A 14,237-nucleotide genomic window follows, 5' to 3' on the forward strand; every position below is an offset into this window, starting at 1 on the left:
GTTGAGAATATCACTAGGATTCATTCTCAATTTGTCTCTTAGCAGTAAAAATATGGCACATGTCTTCTAACCGATGGTTTTGCTTGTCAAATGGCCCCACACTAATGGTATTGTCGCCAAATGACACCACATGTAAACTGTTATGATTGAAACCCTCTAAACAGGATGGTTTTGCCGCCAAATAGCACAACTAAATTATTGTCATGATCAGAGCCCGTATGATCCCAAATGGCTTCAAATTCATGAGATATAAATCAATAGGATATAATCGATAAGTCACAAAGCCTTATTTTTTTATTTTATTTTATTTTATTTTTTAATTTTTTTAAGACACAAAGCCCTCTACTAGCTAAGATGGGCTCAAATTTGTCCCCTTAGACAAATATTCACCCTGAGTCTATAAGGTACCCTTGGACGAAGCAACCCAAGGTTGCCGACAAGGATTATTTAGTTACGTTGGGTTGACTACCTCCTCTGACTAAGTAGATCAGGGACCATGATGCATGACCTAGGACGACGGAACCATGTGATCTATATTAGGTTCATCATTCCCCCACCTTCTTTAAGTATGAGGTGGTGAATTTTTAATTTTAAATATTAAATTTTAAATACCTAAATCATCCTGCTATATGCCAGATCCTCTGTATCTGTTTGATGATTAGTCTTAATCGAAAGTTATCTCTCGTTATCGGGAGGGGTAATTAACTATAGGGGCTTGTGCCTATAGGAAACCTGAACTTAGATCATAAAGTCCTCTTAAAATTAGGACAAAATCTCTACGTAGTGTCTTATTTAAAACCCAATCTACCTTTACCTTAGAACTTAAGCGTTAAAACTCTCCTCGACGCCTTGAAAAGAAAGAAAGGGGTCACAAAGAGGCTGTGATGCGATTTTTTGAAGCCCACAAAGATCACATTTATGTCATTATAGCACAACTAAATTGTTATTAAGAGCTTAAATGTGATCAATCTATATCACTATAAAATATGCTTATGAAGATTATTAGAGATTAAAATCATTTTCATTAAGCAATAGCATATGTATTTCAATTTATTTTTGTGAGTTCAGACTACCAAGCTTTGCATTGATTTTAATCTATGCATCCTCGAAAAGTAGCAAGTCATGTATAAAAGACAATGTAATGTATCTCTACATGTATGATATTGTGTGTTTGTCTTTCATATTCAACACAATGATGATATCAGACTCAAATTGCCTCATAATTTTCTTCGTCACAACACTTGCTCTATGTATGACCAGAGCATACATCTATATTTAGAAGCAAGAAAACTCAAAATAGTCAATCACATAAGAGATGGAGTGCAAAACAATGAATTTGAATTTTGTTTGAAGTTTCATTGAACATTCATTGAACCTTGATTAACATTTTACTAGAAGGTTGATTAAAATTTTTTAGGACCATCATTTGTAGAATATGTTTCGATCAGTCAAAATAAATTTTAAGGGATGTTTGAAGCTAGTAATCTCATATGTTAATTTATTATATTTCATAAAACATAATGGCATACCTAAATATCTATCTGGAATTCAACAAATTAATTATTTTATTTATTTATTTATTGTAATTTAAATATTTAAAATTTAATAATATAACTCATTTGACATTTCAAAATTAAGAAATGAAAATAAATTGAAATTTCCCAAATAAAAATTTAATTTTTTTTGTAAATATTATAATCATAATCTTTTAATAAAATTTAAAATAAATTTATTATTAATTGTTCATGTTTTGTATTCATCTTAAAATATATTTAAAAAAAAAATTAAAATCTTTTTTTAATCAAATTTATATTAGATGTTCAAATACAAAATTTCAGCTTAAAAATAAAATATAAAACCAACGGGAAACTGAAACAAATTCTAACATGCTCGATCATAATTTTGACCATTAAGCTTGATTAATCGTATTCTAAACATATTTTTTATTTGTTTTAGGCCAATTTTTTCTTCAAAAATAGGCTTTATTAAATCTAATTTTGTTAAAATCAGTTCAGGTATAATATATATGACCTAATGAAAAGTTAGCTATAATAACTATTTGTTAACAACTTTGAAAAATGTTAACAAGCATAAAGTTAAATTTTCAATAAAAAAATTATATTTGTGTGCTCAGCTTTCTCAGAAATAAATAAATAAATAATGGTCTCTAATTTACCAGTACTTTTTTATAAATTATGTGCCATCTTCATCAACTCAATATTTTGATTTATAACGGTCCTCTATTGCTGAACATGGAAGAAATGATTGAGAGATGAAACAAAAAAAGATTCTTTTATGGGCCCTGTAGCACCCCACTAAGGATTGCGATCAGACAAGACTACTTTTCAGTATTTTCTTATACCATTTGCGTTTGAAGCCAAATTTTTCATTACTAGCTCCAACTTACAGCTTAATTTAATCAGATTATTAGGTGGATGTCAACTCTGTATAGAAGTTACAGAACTACAAATGCTTCTCTTTTCTACTGTTCAATATGCGAATCTATGAGCTCAGAACTACTAGCTCTTGAATGGTTTGTAACCTGCAAGTGCATGGATGAGCCCCTGAATTGACCCACAAGCTGCAGCAATGGATATCATGAGACAAGTCATGCTCAAGATCTGAAGCCAAATCCATGTCTTCGACCACCGCTTGATATCTGCTTGTTTTATGTACATCTCAACAGGGAAGAAGACCGTCAAAGGCCAGAAGGCGAGAGCTCCAATCAATCCAAGAAAGTCATTGAAGAAGGGAAAGATCATAGCAACCACTGCTGTCACAATTACATAAGATGTTCTCCAGACCAAACGGAAGAAGCTAAAGGGATAGTCGCCCAGCATTGGAAGTTTGATTATGCGCTCGCTTGTGACGAAAGAGTTATCTGGCCATCGGCTTTGGGCCAGGCCCTCTACAAACTGAAAGATTGGTTGGCAGAACACCTGTTCAAATTTGAACTCTTTAGCTGTGCTTTTGATTAAAAAAAAATGAATTTAGTTTGATGGCCCATGGAAGCAGGTGTTACCTGATAAGCACCGATCAAATGGATGGCAATGAAGATGTTCCCGATATCGACGAGCCAGAACGGGTCGTAGAAGCCGAATCCAGTGAGGAAATTGCCCGGTGCATCGTTTCCAAATGCGGCATAGCCTAACACTCCACACAGCATGTAGAAGATGGTTGTGGTTGTAACACCAACAAAGGTGGCCTTCTTCATCACCTGGTTTTCTGGAGGACTTGATTTCAGTGTGTCCTACACATGAAATTTAATTTAACCATTGCATCAATATTGCCTTTTGTACTAATTAAAGAATGCCCAAACTGCATGTGTTGAATCAAATATGAAAGCAACACAGAGGACAAAGGGCATATCAAAAGCATGAATCAAAATCTTTTTTGCTGGCATCTTCATTTGCTGTCTTCGAACTATATATTATTATATGAAGATTCCCTTCAAAAGTTAGCTTTTCTGCTTCAAAATCAAAAGGAAAAAAAGTTTACCAAATGATACCTGGATCTCAATCAGAACATTAGAGAAAGAGTAAGCAAAGGCTATGTCTCCCAGAGCTTGAAACGTCCTCCAGACCTTCTCAGTTCCAGTTACATCAACTCCAACGGTTACTCCAGTTAAGCTAGTCCTCGCATTTGAACCTTCTGCACCCCAAAAGACAATTTTTTTCTAGTTTCTCCATTTTTAATTGGTTCCAAGAACTAAAAAGAAGTACATAGTTCACCTGCTATCTTGGCAATAGCGAGACCGAGGCCAATAGAAGAATAGGCAAACGACATGACGGCAGCGACGAGAGATAGCCATGAAAGCTTGTGGAAGTTTGGTATTTGAGACAGTACTATCTGTATGCAGGCATAAGCAATCATGTATGTTGTATTCGATACTTTGCAAGCCGCACGGTGGCCGTGCCGGTGGAAGCAATTAGACCTCTTAACGGCCCTGATCAATTCAGAAATATCAAAGGTAAACAACCATGGCGCATAGTATTGCTTCTGATAAACAATTTCATATATATATATATTGTGCTATAGTTGCTCACGCCATGCTGATAGCTGTTGTGATTGTGTAGCCTATGGTCACCCCGACAAGATTCACATACTGGGCCAGTCCACAAAGTTTGAATTTCACGCCCCCTAAAAGAGGAGAAGAAGAAGAAGAGAAACAAACATGCTATCAAAGTTGTGGAAAAGTTGAGAAGATTAACTGAAGTTAAAAGAAAAATAAGTTCAAAATTTGAACTTTACCGAGATTAGCTTTGACAGCAGACATGTAGCTATAGTTCCTCTTGCCATGGACGGGGTCAGGAGAGCGATAGCAGTCGGCAAGAAGAGAAGAGCAGAACCAGGTGATGAGGGAGAAGGCGGCGAGCACCGCTGGTCCGGCAACCCAGCCAAGCTGTGCGATGGCCCAGGCCAGCGACAGAACGCCAGAGCCGATTACTGCTGTTATGATATGGGCACTAGCAGTCACAAAGTTCCCTGTAAACCTCCAAAACCTCCATTAGTAACCAAATCACAGAGTTTCAAAGAAAAGATCAGACATTAAGAGGAAAAATGACGAAGAGACCGATGAACCTGTTCTTTTGGCTCTTCCATCGTCGTCCAGATCGTCGCGGCGGCTTGCGGAGATCTCGAAGGCTCCTGCCTCCTCCAAGTAGGCAGCTTTCCCTTGCTCTCGACCAATTGCCATTTTATTCTTTTACTTCTTGCTATCTTGTTTGGAGAGCGGTGGTGGGGAAGAGGAGGAAGGAGTGGGTCTGTTTATAGAGAACTAGAAGGCTGTCCGCCCTGTTATTTTCATTGCAGGAAGGACCTGCTTGCCATTTACTGTTGTTAAGCAGCCATAGGGGAGGAATCTTGCTAGGCTTTACAAACACATACAAATATGACTAAAATAGAGATCTTAGAGATTTAAATGACGTTGACTTGACCTCAGCATTATTATATAAGAACATTCTCTAACTATTGCTTATTCATATTGTCAATCAATGAGCCAACTCAATAATCTAATATAATATCCCAACTAAAAAATTTGAATTTGGGTCGACCCAAGTTAGATTCGGGTCCAGAATTCTGACTCTTATAATTTATAGGTGTGATTTGGATTGACATGTGAATTTACTAATGACTCATTTAATTTTCTTTTTCTTTTTTTTTAATTCTTTTGCTTGTTGATATATTTTTCTTTTATTACTTAATCTAAACTTTATAGTTAATAAGTTACAATTTTGTTTTAACTCAAAAGGATTATTAGATTGGGTAAAGTCATTCGATTCGAGTCAAGTTTGAGTTTATCTTTTTAATTTTTTTAATAATTAAATTATTGATGTGGAACATATTAGTTAAAGCATTCTTTAGGATTAGCTTATTTTAGTTTGTTACAAATTTGTTATAGGATTCTAGAACTTTTTAGATTTATCTAGTTTTCTACTTGATAATTATATATAGGCAATGTAAAAAGGATGTAAAGAAAAGATTGATGAATATTATACTTTTTGAAGCCTTAGAGTTTGTGCTTGTCCTAAATTGACCGATAGTCTATATTAAGTGATACAAAAAACTTATTTTCTTGTTCTTTTTCTCTCTCTTGTATGCATCCATGTTATATATATATAAGAGTCATTATATTGTTACGATCACAATGTGATTAATCCTTGTTGCTTCCGAAAACATTCACGGTAGTAGAGAGATAAAGAGGGTAAAATTTTAGCTTTGAGCGAAAATTCAACACATATAAATAAAGAGAGTGGGTGCGAGAGTCATAAGACACTATAATTTTTACGTAAAAAATCATAAAAATGAGAAAAATCATGGGGTCTTGCTTAGTTGAAATGAATCCATTAGTGCATGTTGCTGATTACAATTTACAAATGATGTCATTTTCTTTGGTGAAGATGTTGGCTCAATGTACATCATTTAGAGCATATTACGTAGTTGGGGTTAAGAGCTATTCTCAAGAGAGTTTTGGGTTATTCATTTAGTTGTTAGGATCGTAATTAGGTGACGGAGGTCTAAGAGGTCATAGTCGAGTGACGATGGTCAGAGAGACTGTAGTTGACGAGCGAAAATGGTCGGAGAATCATAGTTGACGGGCGACGGTGGGTGGAGGGATCGTAGTCCGTGGACGACGGTGGTCAGAGACCATAGTCAGCATGTAATGATGGTCAGAGGGATAGCAGTCAGCATGCAACGATGGTCAGAGGGACCATACTTGACGTGTCATGATGGTTGGAGAGGACTGTAGTTGAAGGGTGACAGTGGTCGGAAGGACTATAGTCAGTTGGCGACGGTGGTCAGAGGGATAATAGTTGAGCAATGATCAGAGGATGGGCTGTGGTCGGACAATTGTCAAAGGTCGGCGGTGATCCGGTGACGATCAGCGGCTAGGCAATTGTCTGGTGGTGGCGCATAGGCAGAACTCTTGGATCCTTGATGTAACAGTCCAAATTTTTAACTATTGAGATTTTTTTCGCTTTGGTCGAAGGCCCTCATTGTTTTGTCTTGTTGATGTAACTTCCTAGGATATCACCCATCCCAACATTTCTTTTGGATAAGCACGTTTAATTGCGGAGTTTCTTAATGAAATTCTGACGATTATACCAGAAAGCACTTCGATATTTAAGAGTTTAGCTTCTTTTACTCAATGGATTTCATAATCTCCTCCATTTAAGTAACTAAAGTCAGCGTTATTATTTTAATCCCAGAATCATTCATCAGACAGATAGGATTCTAGAGGCGACCTTTACAAGTTCAAGTTGTGACTCTCTTCACGTAGTACTTTGTCTCATACAAGGTTCAAGATGTGACTCTCATGGCATGACACTATGACACTTAATTTCCATTTTCTAGTTGGTGTATTGTTATGATACCATTTGTAAGTTAAGTAGTGTTTCTTAATGAATTTTAGCCATTATACTAAAAGATGCCTCAATATTTAAGAGTTTAGCTTCTTTTATTTAAGGATTTCATATTTGAAGCCTAATAGCTATCTTTAATCTCCATCTAAAAGCACATACTTGCAAAAGTCCAAGCACCTTTTCATGTAGAGTGTGGAGGTCTATTTAATGATTTTTGCAAGTGATACACTATGTAAATATGGAGAATATATATCCTAGGCTAGTTCATAGTGCTCCATTGGATGGCCGATAATGATTCATTCGATGATGGAGCATTTTTTAAGCATTTAATGACTTAGTGATGTCAGAATTAAGTTATCTTGAGCTCGTTGGATTTGTCTCGTCGAGCCGCGCCGCTTTATTAGATCATAAGCATGCCATATTTAGATATTGTTTGGCCATCCAATTAATGCTTTGAACCTTCCAATACGGATTGGTCTCTTGGTTTGTACTCATTTGGGCTCGGATCGAACCGATTTCAGTGTCGTTACATCATAATGCAAATGTTATAAGCTTGCAAATGACAAAACCTTGTTGTGGCTATAAAGATGTTACAAAATTTTTGAAATTTTGCATGCGTGACGATTTCATACTTCGAAGGAAATATCTAATAAGAAAGTGGATTAAATGGCTAAATTCAAACTAAAATAAGTTTTGGTTAGTGCTTAATATGATTAGATTTTGACTAAATGGACTGTATAAGGTCGTCACGCATGCAAAGTTTCAGTTTCGCAAGCCTCGGCTTTTGGACGAGGAACCAAAAAACAAAAAAATATTGTCGGTAAGACCGTAAGAGTTTCAATTAAAAAGCAACATCGATTATACTATATCGATTCCTATTAATAAATTATTTTATATATCCTAAAAGCTTTGATCTTTATTTTTAATTATTTTTTAAAAAAATAATATTGATCCTTTAGTGGTGCGGGGTGGAGCTTCAGCTTCATAGTTCTTCAAATTTTGTTCTTCTTTCTCTTCTTTCCTTCCTCTTTTCTCCTCCTCGCTCATGTGAAGAATGATGCGATATTTATAATTTTTTTAAAGTGGCATGACTATTAAATATAGAAAATATTAAGGGAATACTGGGAGTGTTCGGACGGCTAATAGTGATCCACTTGATCATAAAGTATTTATCAAGCATTTAGATGCCTTAGAGATATCAGAATTGAGCGATCATGCGTTCGTTAGATTTGTCTCATTGAGTTGCTTAATTCGACTATAAGTATGTCATATTTGGATATCATATGGTTGACCAATTAATACTCTGAAGCTTTCAAATAGACTTTAGACCTTTGATTTGAGCTCATTTGGGCTTGCATTAGATCGAATTTGATATTGTTGGGTTCATCTTCTTGAGATGTTCAATTTGACTATAAGTTTACTAAAATTGGAGATTAGATGATCTCGATTTTAATTTTTTGGAGCCTCAATCTCATATTTAGATCAAGATTCGTGCCCAATCAATGCATACTTTTGGTGACACATCAATAACAATGTGATCTAAATCAAATTCAAGTTTCATTTTAGACAATTTTTTTTCTTGTTTTCTAAATCATTTTTTTAGTAATTTTTTTTTTAATTATAAGTTTTTATATAAAAAATTATATTTATAAATCAATAAAAATACCGTCTCGATCGAAATCTCAATGAAGATCGCATCATAAAAAATTCATCCTTAATTATGATCGGACGATTTGGTCAAAATCTATTCATTTTAAGCTCTAATGCGAACTTACTCTGATTTGAATTTAAACATTTAGTCCACTTTCTCATCAAAGTTAATGATTCTCTATCCGCAGTGCTATTAAGTATTAACACGCCGTCCTCGCACCTTTTCTGGCCTTCCGTCTAAAGATGTAGCTCATCATTAACCGTACATGATTAATGCAATGATTTAATCTCGACCACACGATGCGGTGATTTGTGATCAATGACAAGCACTACTGCCCTATCTATTCATTTTCTTACCAAATAAAGAAATTTTTAGCCACAAATGATGATACGTGGCAAGGCAAAAGATAAAGATTGGAGATAAAGGAAATAATTCTTGCGTGTAATTAAAAAACAAAACAAAAAAAAATTTATATTGCCTTTTAATTAAAAGATTCTCACTTATAGAGTATTGAAATTTAATGCTACAGATGAAAAAATTATTACGTGCGGTGTCCAGATTTGTCCACAAGCTAATACGGACGCGCTACATGCAGAATACATTGGGTGACATGACGCATCCGGATTGGCCTCCGCAAGTGTTTGAACTCCTACAGATATCTGGGTATCTATTGATTAAATAGCCGATGAATTGTTTTAATATTTAGACCCAAAACGCTCTTGATAATTTAGCACTCGATAGCACTCACTGAACCCTTGCAAGCAATATTCGATTCATCCTTTCAACAATCCATCTTATTTTGCGATTTTCAGAACTATTTATCAAACAAATGTGAACAATCTTCAAGTCCATGATCAGTTTATAATCTCTTTATTCTATTACCAACTTGATTCTCAAAGACTTCCATCCAATCCTAAAGGTATCAAGTGCTTGGCCCTTGGCTTTCAAGGCAATACACACAAACCTCTCTTGAGTAGTCATCAAATATGGGAATGAAATATTTTGATCCACACTTTATTTCAACTCTCCATGACCCCCAAAGTGTTGATTTGGAAACCTTTCCAAATTAAATAAGCTTTTATTTGAAAGCTTTGATAGCTAATTAATTTATTAATTAGGGCGCTGATTATTGTGTTGATTAGGGGATTTTATTAGAGATTTGATTGATGCTTAGATTATGAAGTTTTTCTTATTTATGTTTGTCTCAAATCTATAAAGAAGGGCCATGGGGGCTATTGTATGTATAAGAGAAGAGAGTCTTGTTAAGGTAACAGATATATTTGTATATGGAACATTCTTATGTCCAAAACCCATTGTATATTTCCTATAAATAGCTGTGTATCTCTGTAATAACATACAGTAATAATAATTTTCTCTCTTCCTGTTCACGCTTCGTTTCTTCGACTCTCTCTCATTCCCGTTCAAAACTTCTCATGGTATCAGAGCTTTTGAGCTCTCTCAGCATTTCTTGATCTCTCATGGCGGAGGAAGATTCAGCAGGCTCTCGACGGAACATTTCGACGATCTCCAACAGAGAGACTGATCTCCTCATACCGCCTCATCTCAAATTCTTGATTTCAAATATCAAGAATCTGGTTCCCACCTCCCTTACATCCGAAAATTACTCAATATGGAGGCTTCAACTGTTTCATCATTTCGCTGCAAATGGCTTTGATGAACATCTGACCGGTCAATCCATCTGCCCACCCGAGACGGATGAATCCGAGCGACATCGCTGGACCTTGGTTGATCGCAATCTTGTTTCCGCTCTGCTCTCAACAATCTCTTCCTTCATCCTCCCTTATGTCATCTCTCTCCGCACAGCTCACGACGTATGGACAACACTCGAATGTCGTCTTCAACCCACAAATCGCTCCCGGGTAATACAACTCAAGAATGAGCTTCATCAAGTGCAAATGAGAGACCGGACGATGCATCAATACCTGGATCAAATCAAGAAGATAGTAGACAATATAGCGGCCGCCGGCTCCACGGTCGACACCGAGGATATAGTTCTTTATATTCTAAATGGTTTGCCTACGGCGTATAATCCTTTCAAAATAGCCATTCAGACTTCTCTGCATCCAATAAATCTGGACGATCTATACTCTCTCTTAAGCAACGAAGAGATAAATATTCAACATGAACAAGCTCAAGAAACTCTTCACTCCGAATCTATGGCTCTTTTCACAAATCGCAGCCAGAACTACCGATCAAAATCTTCCAAGTTTCGCGGCAGGCCGAATGTTCGATCCTCTGTCCCAGAATCCGCTCGTCCATCGGCTTCGGACTCTCAAGCTCATACAAGAAACCAATCGCAGAGACCTCAATGCCAAATCTGCGGAAAGATGGGTCACTCGGCGATCAATTGCTGGCATCGATGTAACCTCAGCTATGCGCCACCTACCAACCAACGGGCTCTCACTGCGCAACAACAGCAAGCTGCTACCGGCGATTGGATCCTGGACTCGGGGGCGTCCTCACATCTCACAGCGGACGTCAACAACTTGCAGCAGTCTACGCCTTACAACGGACTCGATTCAATTTCCATCGCAAATGGAAGCAATCTGTCTATACAAAATTCGGGTCAGGGCACCCTTCCTTTACCCAACTCCAACAGTAAGCTCAACTTGAAAAATATTCTACATGTCCCTTCAATTTCTCATAATCTTCTTTCTGTTTCAAGACTAACATCCGACAACAATATTTCGATATCTTTTACGGCTCACGAATTTGTTATCAAGCATTTACAGGACAACCAGGTGCTTCTCAGGGGACCAATTCGCAATGGCCTTTATCACATCAAACTCCCTATCAACCGTGAAGAAACTGCTCTTCATTCGGCTCCAACTCAGAAAATTTCGTGGCACGCGCGTCTTGGTCATCCTCAAGATCGCAAGATTCAATATCTTGCCCAACAAATACCGGAAATAGTTTTAGATTCACATAATAATGTTTGCACTTCTTGTAATGTTTCAAAAAGTCACAAACAAATCTTTACTCGCAGTATTTCTGTCTGTAATAAACCCTTTCAGCTCATCCATTCGGACGTCTGGGGGCCTTCTCCTTCTCTCTCGTTTAACGGTTTTTGTTTTTACGTTATTTTTGTCGACGACTTTACTCGCTTCACTTGGCTCTACCTTTTACAAACAAAGGCCGAAGTATTCACAAAGTTTCAGCAATTTTGTGCTCTAATTAACAACAAATTTAACTCCAAAATTCAAACTCTGCGGACTGACGGAGGGGGAGAATACAATAGCTCTGTTTTTCGTGAATTTTTACTTCAGCAGGGTATCACTCATCAAATGAGTTGTCCTCACACACCCGAACAGAACGGAACGGCGGAGAGAAAACACAGGCATCTCATTGAATTAACTCGTACCCTCCTCCACGCAGCAAGCATGCCGAATTCTTTCTGGGCCGAGGCGGTATCCACAACAAATTATCTAATCAATCGTTTGCCTTCGTCTGTCCTCAACAACAGAACCTCGTATGTTCAACTACACGGCGTCATGGCATCATACAATCATCTCAAAACATTCGGATGCCTTTGTTTTCCGTGGACAAAACCTTATGCTACCTCAAAACTACACCCAAGATGTCACGAATGTATATTCTTGGGATACTCCACTCAACATAAAGGATACCGGTGCTACGACAAATCTAACAACAGGCTGTACATCTCTAGGCATGTAATATTTTACGAAAACATTTTTCCTTATGCTAATAAATCTTTGCCTAACATAGATACTTCCCCACCCATGAATTATTCACCACTCTTGTTGGTGCCCACATCCACTCTACCTGTCAACAAGGTTTCAACCGGTGTTACAACTACCTCTACTCCTCACACCACTCCATTCTATACTTCAACTGCACAGGTCTCCAGCCCAGCAACTCAACCCGATATATCTTCAGCTACCGTGTTCTCTCAGGGATCGCCTCAGGTTTCGACATCTAGACATCCAATGTAGACTAGACTTCGATCGGGCATCTCCAAGCCAAAGAAAATGTTCACACTGCTTGCGGAGACTCCCACCAATTCTACACCTTTATCATTCAATGAAGCCGTCAAACATGCTCACTGGCGATCAGCAATGTCATTAGAATTCAAAGCACTTCAAAACAATGGCACTTGGACTTTGGTACCTCATCCGACAGACAAACCAGTCTTGGGCAGTAAATGGACATTCAAGACGAAGTTGAACACCGACGGCTCCATTCGACAGCACAAAGCAAGACTTGTGGCACAAGGCTGCTCGCAAGAACTAGGCATCAACTTCACCGAAACTTTTAGTCCGGTCGCCAAAAGGGTAACCATCCGAATGCTATTGACAGTTGCTTTAACTCAAAATTGGCCCATAAAGCAGCTCGACGTCTCAAATGCCTTCCTTCACGGCGACCTCGAAGATGAAGTGTATATGAAACAACCACGAGGATTTGAGGATACTGTTCGTCCAAAACACGTCTGCAAATTACGGAAATCCATCTACGGGCTCAAACAGTCTCCGCGCCAATGGTTTCAAAAATTAACAACCTTCTTACAGTCGTTAGGTTTTCACTTCAGCTCGGCAGACCCGTCGCTCCTCATCTTCACCAAGCACGGAACAACATTATTCATTCTCATTTACGTAGATGACATCCTGATCACCGGAAGCAATACATCCACTCTCGAGGAAATTCTCCAACGACTTCGATCTGAATTTAAGCTCAAGCAACTAGGAGACATTTCTTTATACCTCGGAATCCAGGTTATTAAAACTCCATCTGGCTATTTCTTGTCTCAATCACATTACGCACAGAACCTTTTATCTATGGCAGGTTTTTCGGCCTGCAAACCATCTCCTTCACCAACCTCGCCGCGTCCCTCCAAGCATCCAGACAATCAACCATTCGACGATCCCCCCGTGTTCCAGAAACTTGCCGGATCACTCCAATACCTGTCCATCACAAGGCCGGACATCGCCTTCGCCACCAACAACATATGTCAACACATGCATGCTCCTCGCATCAGCGACTATACTGCACTAAAACATCTGCTCAAATATCTCAAAGGCACGATGGCATTCGGTCTGCCGATAGCTCCAGGAGCACTACATCTGCGGTGCTACACAGACGCCGACTGGGCCGCCGACGTCACCGACCGAAAATCTATTTCAGGTTTTTGCACCTTTCTCGGACCAAATTTAATTTCATGGTCTGTCAAAAAGCAGAACACGGTGGCTAGATCATCCACTGAGGCCGAATACCGCTCGTTATCTGCTGCTACATCGGACGTACTCTGGATCCGAAGACTAGCGAACGATCTCGGCATTCCGCATACTTCCCCAACTACCATTCACTGTGATAATATTTCAGCCACCGCGCTTGCAAATAATCCCATTTTTCATGCAAGGACCAAACACATAGAGATTGATCACCATTTCATACTTGGACATCTTCAACAAGGGCACATTCGCATAGCTCACGTCTGCTCCAATGATCAAATCGCGGACATTCTCACTAAGACACTTCCAATTAATAGATTTTTAGAATTAAGATCCAAATTGACCATTCGGCAACCGAAAGATCAATTTGAGGGGGAGTGTTAAGGTAACAGATATATTTGTATCTGAAACATTCTTATGTCCAAAACCCATTGTATATTTCCTATAAATAGCTGTGTATCTCTGTAATAACATAAGGCAGTAATAATAAATTTCTCCCTTCCTGTTCACTCTTCG

The 14,237-nt window shown here is 38.0% G+C and overlaps 1 protein-coding gene across 2 annotated transcripts; it reads right to left on the reverse strand.

Annotated features, from left to right (window-relative positions):
- Window positions 1-2,205: 2,205 nt before the first annotated feature.
- On the reverse strand, window positions 2,206-4,816 carry LOC110096259 (amino acid permease 6). 2 transcript variants are annotated; one of them, XM_020822116.2, is made up of 7 exons: window positions 4,582-4,816; window positions 4,252-4,485; window positions 4,047-4,140; window positions 3,732-3,946; window positions 3,509-3,648; window positions 3,023-3,250; window positions 2,206-2,939 (listed from the first exon to the last, which is right to left on the reverse strand). In XM_020822116.2, the coding sequence occupies exons 1-7, from the start codon at window positions 4,694-4,696 to the stop codon at window positions 2,520-2,522; spliced, it is 1,446 nt and encodes a 481-aa protein (XP_020677775.1). In that variant the 5' UTR covers window positions 4,697-4,816; the 3' UTR covers window positions 2,206-2,519. The 2 variants fall into 2 exon arrangements, with proteins under 2 accessions (XP_020677775.1, XP_020677774.1); XM_020822115.2 differs by having other exon boundaries at window positions 2,221-2,939; window positions 3,509-3,651; window positions 4,582-4,813.
- Between the last annotated feature and the right edge of the window lie 9,421 nt (window positions 4,817-14,237).

The sequence above is a fragment of the Dendrobium catenatum genome, unplaced genomic scaffold, assembly GCF_001605985.2.
Source record: "Dendrobium catenatum unplaced genomic scaffold, ASM160598v2 original_scaffold_209899, whole genome shotgun sequence".
Classification (NCBI taxonomy): domain Eukaryota; kingdom Viridiplantae; phylum Streptophyta; class Magnoliopsida; order Asparagales; family Orchidaceae; genus Dendrobium; species Dendrobium catenatum.